Below are 9,893 nucleotides of genomic sequence, written 5' to 3' on the forward strand. Positions count from 1 at the left end.
GTGATGACTTTCCTAGTATTGTGTACTGTCTTACGCTTCACCAAAGTTACTACTTTCATATTGTCTAGTAAGTGTTTTTCCCTCCCTGCCCATCCCCTTCCCCTCTCTCATAACCATCAAAGATCGTTTCTTTCTATGTATAAACCTTTTCATGAGTTTTTATAATAGTGGTCTCATACAGTATTTGTCCTTTTGTGATTGACTTATTTCACTCAGCATGATGCCCTCCAGATTCCCCCATGTTGTGAGTTGTTTCGCAGATTCATCACTGTTCTTTATTTTTGTGTAGTATTCCATAGTGTGTGTGCCACAGTTTGTTTATCCACTCCCCTGTTGATGGACACCTAGGTTGTTTCCATCTTTTTTGCTATTGTGAATAATGCTGCAATGAACATGGGTGTGCATGTCTATTCATGTGACAGCTCTTATTTCTCTAGGATATATTCCTAGGAGTGGGATTGCTGGATCATATGATATTTCAATTTCCAGGTTTTTAAGGATGTGCCATATCATTTTCCAAAATGGTTGTACCATTGTGCATTCCCACCAGCAGTGCGTAAGAGTTCCAATTTCCCTGCAGCCTCTCCAATACGTTATTTTCTGTTTTTTTGATTACTGCCAGTAATGTCAGAGTGAGATGGTATCTCATTGTAGTTTTGATTTACATTTCACTAATGGCATTTCCTCATGAGTCTGTTAGCCATCTGAATGTCTTCTTTGGTGAAGTGTCTGCTCATATCCTTCGCCCATTTTTAAACTGGATTATTTGTCTTTTCTTTGTAGAGGTGTTGGATTTTCCTACAGATTTTAGAAGTGATTTGACCTTTGCTGGATAGGTCACAGCCAAAATTTTTTTCCCAGTCTGTAGTTTCTCTTTGTACTCTTTTGGTGAACTCTTTTGATGAACATAAGTATTTAATGTTTAGAAGATCCCAGTTATCTAGCTTATCTTTTGGTGTTTGTGTATTGTTAGTTATGGTTTTTATCCCATTTATGCTGTATATTAGGGTCCCTAGCATTGACTGTATTTTTTCTTCCATGATCTTTATAGTTTTTGCTTTTATATTTACATCTTCAATCCATTTTGAATTAGTTTTTGTGTATGGCATGAAGTATGAGTCCTGTTTCATTTTTTTACAGATGGTTATCCAGTTTTGCCAGCACCATTTGTTAAAAAGACTGTCTTTTCCCCATTTAATGGGCTTTAGGCCTTTGTCAAAGATCACGTGACCGGCAGGTGGCTGGATTTACATCTGGGTTTGTTTCCCACTTTTGCCTCTTGGAACATATGCCGAATAAAATCTTTCTTCTTGCTTTACTATAACTTTGTGATGATTTTACCTGAGGACAGAAGAAGTACAGTAACAATGCTCCTTAAACGGGAGGATGACAAGACTTCATCTTGCTTACTTTGGACATGAAGAGTGGCTGACGGGTTTGGAACCCCCTGGGGCAGTTCTACCTTCTCCTATAGGGTGGCTATGAGTTGGAAACCACTCAGTGGCACAGAACAACAACTTTGGACATGTTTTCAGGAGGGGCCAGTCCCTGGAAAAGGACATCATACTTGTTAGAGGGTCAGCAAAAAAGAGGAAGACCCTCAAGGAGATGGACTGACACAATGCAACAATGGGCTCAAACATAGCAACAATTGTAAAGATGACGCAAGACCAGGCAGTGTTTTGTTCTATTGTACACAGGACCACTTTAAGTCGGAACCTACTTCACTGGCACCTAACAACCACGTTCCCCAGATGACGCTGTTGCTGCTCTCTAGTCTACACTTTGAGAACCGCTGTCCTAGAGAAATGCGAGTATCACAGACAGGAGCAGCGTGGCTCTTGGTGTGTCTTCTGTGAAGGTTGGTAGATGACGAAATCGCGAGCCCACAAGCAAAGCCTACGGAAAGGAGTAACACACACAGCTCTCATCAGGCCCAGGCGGGTAGCGCAAACAGCTCGCTGGAGGAAGGCAAGAACCCTTCAGAGCACATTCTCCGGGAATACTTTTGGGGGGCAGTCACTGAGCCGGGCCTGGAGGGCAAGCCAGATCCCACCTGTGGGAATGGGGAGGATTTATGGGTAGGATACAGCATTCCAATCCCAGAATCAGCGCAAACCCAGTACTCAGACAGGAGTGAAAGGATTTACCACTCTGCGTATGCTTGGTGAGTCCGGTGTGCCTTAGCGAAGACGCATGCGCAAGTGCCTCAGGGTGGGTTCTCAAGATTACGCATCGAGCAGGCAATGGTTGGAAACGGCGCCCTGTAATCTTGCCCTGCTCCTCTGTAGCAGCGCCGTTCGCGGCCGGTAGGGTGCGCTCTCTCCGGTGCGCGCTCCGCTCTCGAACGACCTGCGCATGCGCGAGGCTTTAGGGGTCGGGCAAGAGATGAGACCGACTTCACGCCTGTGCAATCTCGGACTAAGATGGCGGCGGCGGCGGCCCGGCTGGCCTGGGGAGGTGCGGCCGCTGCCGCGAGGCTGCGTCGGCGGTAGGTGACGAGCCCGGAGTGTCCGCATAGGGGTGCTACCGGACTTAGCCAGCGGACTGGTCGCCGCCTCGCCTAAAGGGGGAAGGGTTCCTCTCACTGAGCGGGGTGGGCCTGGTCACCGCAGTTAGGGGTTTAGCCCTGATGTGAGCGGCTGTCGGAGAGGCAGCTCCGCCTCTTCATTTCGATCCTGGTCCCAGGCTTTGAGAGCAGGGTCTCAGTCCCCGCGGTGGGGAAGCTCTCGGAGACTGACTTGAGGCCCCTCAACCCTTCCACCATGTGCATTCTTCCCTCCTCCGTCTTTTAAAACATAAATTCAGAATCTCATACAGAAGAGAATACCTTGTCCCATCCCCTCATTCTCCCAGTGAGGCCCAGAAAGGGTACCTGACTTATTTAAGGTCACACAGCTTGTAAGTGATGGAACTCCCATTGGAAGGCAGACCTCTGGATTTCCTCTCCACCAGCTAAGCCCACTACGTTCCCTTGTTCTTTCCCCATTGCTGTGCCTTCCCTTTGAGTTTGCCTCCCAAAGGATGACCGTCAGTATTGGTTAGGTGAAAGGCAAGCTGAATCAGGACCCTGATTTTGCTTCTGGAACAAAAGGAGAATTTGACCTCTTGAGTATTAGTGCTAATGATGCTTCTGAAGTTCAAATACATTTCCTTCAAAAATTAAGATTACAGCAGGATTTTTTTTTTTGTTTGTTTACTTTCTGTCCCCCCCTCCTCTTTTGAGTAAGTGCACCACCCAGTGACTCCATTACTGCAATAGTCATATAATCTAGAGTGGTGGCGGACCTTGCCATGATAAGTTCTTTTTGGAGCCAGTGTCGGGGATGGTAGGGCTTCACGGATTTCCTTGATTCCCTATTCAATGTTGTTTCCACTTTGTCACTAATGCTTACCTTCTTGTTCTCCTGAATCCTTAGCAGCCTTTTAAAGAAACTCTCTATGAGCTACATTCCCATAGTGTCCTATTTGAAGTGGTATTTTGCTTATAAATAGAGTTTACAGATTACTGAATGAAGGAAAAATTCTTAGATAATCTGTATACCAGTGAATCGGATGCTCACTCTTGCTTTGTGACAAGCAGAATCTTTCTTTATAAGAAAGTATGGTGATACAGTCCCTGTCCTTAGCCTCTTGCATATTTTAGTGGAAAATAATCAGAGAAATGTTTTAAAAAAAGTGATCGTTTATATGATCATAAAAGTGACTCCTGCTTAAAATTCTTCAGTGACTCCTGTGAAATGACAGTTATAATGGATATCGATAGTATATTAAAGAAAACTGAATTTTAAAGTTAATTGCATCAGTTCTAAAATTTTCAGTACTAAAGTCTCCTTTTATTTCCCTGTTCAGTAATTGTTGTTTTTCTTTTCTCTCTTTGTTTTTAATTTAGCAAAGCCATGAAAAATAGCAAATCAACATTTCTTTATCAGCCTGAAGAAACCAAAGTTACCACATAAAGTTTACAACATAAAAACATAAAGTTTACAAAATAAAGTTACAACATAAATGTTTCCAGTCAAAAGCATATATAGATTGTTAGCTTCTTTAGCAGTTTGGAGGAGAACAATACACTTTCTATTAAACTTTTTGAATTATTGAAATACTTTTCAAAACATAATATAGGTTGTCTCTAGAGAGGGAAGCATGGTGGTAGGAGGCAGAAAAGAAAGAAAACTTTTTCACTGTATGTACTTTTGTTCCTTTTGAATCTTGAAGCGTGTGAATCTGTTACTTAGTTTTAAAATAAGAGGAAGAAGAAAAAGCTTGCAGTTCTTTGCCTCCTTCATGTGTAGCAAAGAGTCTGGAACTCTTAAGTTATAAATCACTAATGTAGATACATTTCTGTTTCTTATACCCAGATCTTCCACTATCCTTTGTATACCTAATTATCAAGGCTATGAGTTTCCATTTCAGCTCTGTGAATTGTAGATATTGCTTGCCTAAGTAAGTGGAAATAATGTGGATGGAAAATAAAAAGTCAGCTCTGTAATTATTTCATTGCTGGTTATGTTTCAATTTTATTATGTCTTTTATACATGAGAAGTAGAAACTTGAGTTTAAAAGATTAAATCTCTTACAGTGTCATTTATTATTGTTTTTAAAATGTAGCTTCCGTCACATAATGAGGAGTCCACACATCATTAAGAAACAGCCTCTGCATCACTTTGTACAAAGACCACTTTTCTTACTACCTACAACCTTGTGTACCACAGGTAAAATTTAACCTCTTTTAGAACAAATTATGTTTCAGAAGCTAATGGAACTATGGTAGGGTTTTGCGGGGCATAAAAGATGAGAATTCATAAATTTTCTATTTAAACAAAAAAGTGAAAGACAAAAACAAACCTGTTGCTGTCGAGTTGATTCCGACTCATAGCAACCCTATAGGACAGAGTAGAACTGCCCCTTAGGGTTTCCAAGGAGCGGCTTGTGGATTCAAACTGCCGACCTTTCGGTTAGCAGCCAAGCTCTTAACCACTACGCCACCAGGGTTCCTAATTTTCTATTTAGAAGCCTGTAAAAGCAACATAGCATTTTGAATGCAGTTTTTATCTTGTCAAAATTAATCACTGATGTTATCGACAATATTGTTGATATTACATGCCTTGGTAAACAAAATTTTCTTTAATATTGGAAATAAGTATTCAGATAGGATTTGAAAAATATTTCAGGTGTGACCACTGTCACGTAGTTAGGGAACCTTAGGGGAGAGTATGTGTGTATATAAACGCATACTTGTATGTGCTTATGGTACTGTAAGAGTATGGATTCTCTTGGCCCACCCCTTTGCATCACTACCTTGAACACCTCTTTGTGGCCGTATTCTGGAAGGTGGCCGAGTCTGATTAAAGGCATGAGCTGGACCAGGTTAAAGACCTTACTTCTCCTGTAGACTAGGGCAAGAAGAGGAGGGCTTGCTTGTCTCCTTGAATCACAGACTAGTTTAGGCATAAATACAGAGGAACTCAGCAGATTAAACCACTTTAATTGATATTTAAATTTTGTAGGACTGAATTAAGGTCATCTACACTTTTCAGATTAGAAGTCTACTGATTTTAGTCTTCAATATTGACATTAAGCACCATTAATGTATATTTTGGGGGAGCTTATGTGTACCTATTAGGTACTTATTAGTGCCAAGCATATTAGGAAAAAATATCAATCTCTAGCCTGTTGTAACCCTCACGATATATTCAGGAGCCTCAGAAAGATGATGGAACTGGGAGTCATTTTTGTTTTTGTGTTTGGGAGTCATTTTTGAAATAACTAATTAAACTCACCTTAGACTGTAATGGGGGTGATTCTGTTAAACACCTATTCAAATTAGTCTTTTAAAATAGCTTTTATTGTCAAAAGAGAAAAATTATGCAGTGATTATTAATGTCATATGTTTTCATAATTTTCTTCTTCAGAGAGTATTATATAGATTTTACTCTCATATATATATATATTTTACATACAGTTTTTTATGTCCAAGTATTTCAAGAAGTTTTTCTTTCTGCAAGTGTAGTTTTACTCAAGTGGACTGAATACACCCTCTCCTGACTTATCGGACATGGTTAGATTCCAAAGACCAGGTTGTTTGTGAAAATCAGTGTTATGTGAAAATGGAGGATGGTCACATCAGATCAAAAAATGGAGAATGAGCACATCATTATATAACTGCCAAATTACATCATTACATAACTGCCAAACCACTGAGATTGATGGCCCAGCCAAGTGGACCCATTAACTTAACCATCATAGCCAGTGTTACTCTCACCTCATACCTCGGCGTTCGTTACTGCCAGATATGTGTCACTGATACGCAGAATAGTTGGATAGATTTTTTACTATTGTCATAAATACAAAATACTGTATAACTAGATAGTCGAGAAGGGAGGAGTAAAAGCAAGAGAACCAAACCTTTTGCCGTTGAGTCGATTCTGACTCGTAGTGAGTAGTAAGTGTAGAAATAAAGCCAGATTTAATTCTTTAGATGTTGGCAGAATGTGTAATTTACCAATAAATTATTAAGAAAGGCCACACGAAATGATTGGTTCAGAACTAGGGTTAAAAGAACCCCTGATGTCTTTATATTTTACAGAAAGTAGTGGTAGTGCTTTCTTTAATGTTTTTCCCTTATTATGTAGGTTTTCAGAGAAATTTATTGGTTGGAGGTAGTAGTGGAAAATATTTGAGCTTTCCTTCTCTGACAGGTTTCCTTCTTACACAGGTTCCGGCTTTCGCAGGTTTTACTGTATAAATATTTTAAATCAAGTGCTTGGACATTGAGGTTATCGTTTTTTATTTTTCTCTTTTTTAGGATTTACCCGGTCACCAAGTCACCAACTGATATCTATATAGGACAATGACATAAGCAAAATGTATGCGAGTTTAGTTTTAATTTCTACTATCAAGGAAATGGTTCAACATCAGTTAGCTGGAACTGCATGGAGAGGTGCAAAAGCAACTATCAGTTGTCAAATTAGATTCTTCTCCATAATGGTGAAGAAAAGTACTTCCATGCTTCCAACCATGTTTTGCTAAATCTGGTCTCTTTCAAATTTAAAATAAAACTGATGCTTTTTGGTATTTTACTGTCTCTCCTAAGATAAGTGATATGAGGGTTATGACTGGATAGAATGAAGAGACTGATCCTAAACATATTTTCCGTTATGCTTGGCACTAATAGGTGAGGAGTGGCAGTATGCACAGTGGTTAAAAGAGTAAGATCTTGAAAATTGGTCAGGCTTGAATCCTGGTTGCAGCACTTGGCTAGCCAAGTGATCATGAGCTTTAGTTTGCTTACTTATAAAAATGAGATAAAAACAGTACTTCCTTGGTAGGATATAAAGATTAAATGATGTAATGCATGTAGAGTGCTTAGCCCCATGCCCAGGACATGTTATGTGCTCAGTAAATTTTAGTTGTTATTATATACTGTTGTTAACCTATTTAAATAAACTGCTCTAAGATGATAAATTTTTTAGTGAGAAACGTTTATTTTCATAATAAATAATCAGGGTCTGTTTTATAGTTTTAGAATTATTAAAACCCTAGTTCTATCCTTTTGTGCTAAAAGTTGTTTTCATAATAGCAAGACAGGAAATTAAAGATTTAGTTATCTCTTTATTGATTTAATCAATTTATTCTTGATCTAATCATGGCCCTAGAAGAAAAGAACCTATTAAGATAGTTTTAAATATTCCAGAAAGTAATTATATAGATTCCAATTTACATATCATATTTTATAATGTTACTAACTCTGTACCCTTGGGCAAGTTACTTAACATCTCTAAGCTTCAGATTCTTAATTTGTAAAATGAGGATAATAATGGTACCTTCTTCATATGGTTATTAAACACATAAGTACATTTAAAGCGCTTGACCCTGTATCTGGCATGTAATAAGCAAACAGTAAATATTAGCTATTATTATTATTGGAGCCCTGGTGGTGCAATGGTTAAGAGCTTGGCTGCTAACCAAAAGGTCTGCAGTTCAAATCCACTAGCTGCTCCTTGGAAACTCTATGTTTGCAGTTCTCCTCTGTCCTGTAGGGTTGCTATGAGTCAGAATTGCTCATTTTACTTCATTGTCTTTAGAAGACTGGTGGGACTTAGGAAGGAAGAGAATGCAACATTTTACTGTGTTAATATTACAGTGATGATTTGTGATTATGATGGTCATTGATACCAAGTCACCAAATAGAATACATATAATACCGCAGAATTATGATGTGCCTTCCTACCTAAGTGTAGGATGGTGCCAGAATCTGTTGAATAACAAAACTATTAAAATAGAGCATTAATATAAATTCTATTCAGTTATCCTAAATATAGTAATATATTTCTTTCTTTACAAATTCTTTGTCAACTTGGGAAATGAAGCCTTTTTAGCTTTGTTATAATTTTTCTTACTTCTGGTTCTCTGAAAATGAGCACTTCTGAAAATTGTTAACTATTTTTTTCAAGAATATTATAATTCTCTTTTTTCTTTTAGTGAGAAACATGTTTATTCAAACACAAGATACTCCAAATCCCAACAGCTTAAAGTTTGTTCCAGGAAAACCAGTTCTTGAGACAAGGACCATGGATTTTCCCACACCAGCTTCAGCATTTCGCTCTCCTCTGGCTAGGTATATTAACTTTTTCCATTTAGTTTTACAAAAAACATAATTGACTTTGGGATTAACCTTAATATTTTATGTGCACTGCATTGTTTGTTTTTTTCAGTGTAGAGAATATTTTCTTTCCAGGTAAGAGATAAAGAAAAATAAGAGTTGATATTAGAAGACTTATCTCCTGAAAGCGATACATTTGAGAGGTTTATAGTTTGAATAAATAAAAATTTATATTTTTACTTAAGAAAAAAAATCCATCAAGATAATAATCATAAATTTTCAAAAACTGAGAACAAAAAAAAGACCCATTGCTGTCGAGTCAATTCTGACTCATAGCAACCCAATAGGACACAGTAAACTGCCCCATAGGGTTTCCAAGGAGTGACTGATGGATTTGAACTGCCGACCTTTTGGTTAGCAGCTGAGTTCTTAACCACTGCTCCACCAGGGCTCCAAATCTTTAAAAGTCTTTTTTTTTCAAGAGTTATGAAAACTTATTCATTTTATTCTTAAGAATAGCTGAATTTTTAAATGTTTCAAGACATAGTAGTTTCTACATTTTCCATTAAGAGTCATAAATGCTAATAGTTACCAGATATGGCATGATTTTTTAGAAGCTAGTCAGTGAAGACCATTTTTAAATTTACTAGATAAAGATGTTAAGTATATGTCAGAGATCATAAAGCACAAAAGACAAAATTGTTAGGTTGAACTTTTTAATTGATAACTAAAGAAGTTATTTATAATAAATATTAGAGTCAGTCTCAATTGAGATTTTTGGTAACCTAAGCCTTGTACTGATTGCCAAGAATATTTGGAAAATATAGCTTAGATAAATATTTCTAATATTTATCTAATAATATAGATATTTTATGTGTGTCATTTATGAGAGCCAGAAATGTGCTAACCTCAGGAATAGTTTTTTAAATTTCTAATTAGTAAAAATGCACATTTCTTTTGACCTAAACGTGCCACCTCTTAGAATATGCCTTAGAGTAGTGTTTTTCAAAGTATGTGATACAAGCGTCGTAAGAAATGTTTTACATTTACATTACAGTGTCAATATATGCACACACACAAACATTTGTTTATGAAACAAACGTTTTATGAAATAATTTTCACCTGTAGAATATAATCCATTTTGATATCTCCTTTCTTCATCTTTTCTCTTTATTCTGTTCTATTTCATTAAATAAAATTTCTGGTCACTACACAGTTGATTTCACAACTCACTAGTGGGTTTGAAAAAGACACTTTTTTTTTTTTTTTGGTTTTCACAGTGACTTCA

At 37.6% G+C, this 9,893-nt stretch overlaps 1 protein-coding gene across 5 annotated transcripts in view; it reads left to right on the top strand.

Annotated features, from left to right (window-relative positions):
• The first annotated feature begins 2,384 nt into the window (after positions 1 to 2,384).
• NFU1 (NFU1 iron-sulfur cluster scaffold) overlaps positions 2,385 to 9,893 on the top strand; it is a 25,465-nt gene continuing 17,956 nt past the window's right edge. For 3 of the 5 annotated variants that reach the window (XM_004369244.2, XM_023733065.1, XM_023733068.1), the window contains exons 1-3: positions 2,385 to 2,491; positions 4,612 to 4,715; positions 8,485 to 8,620. In XM_004369244.2, coding sequence (XP_004369301.1) covers positions 2,427 to 2,491; positions 4,612 to 4,715; positions 8,485 to 8,620 — 305 coding nt within the window. In that variant the 5' untranslated portion in view covers positions 2,385 to 2,426. Of the gene's footprint in view, positions 2,492 to 4,611; positions 4,716 to 8,484; positions 8,621 to 9,893 lie in introns of those variants that run through there. The other 2 variants (XM_023733071.1, XM_023733076.1) reach the window with 1 other exon arrangement.

This window comes from Trichechus manatus, unplaced genomic scaffold (genome assembly GCF_000243295.1).
Source record: "Trichechus manatus latirostris isolate Lorelei unplaced genomic scaffold, TriManLat1.0 scaffold00004, whole genome shotgun sequence".
In the NCBI taxonomy this organism is placed as follows: Eukaryota; Metazoa; Chordata; class Mammalia; order Sirenia; family Trichechidae; genus Trichechus; species Trichechus manatus.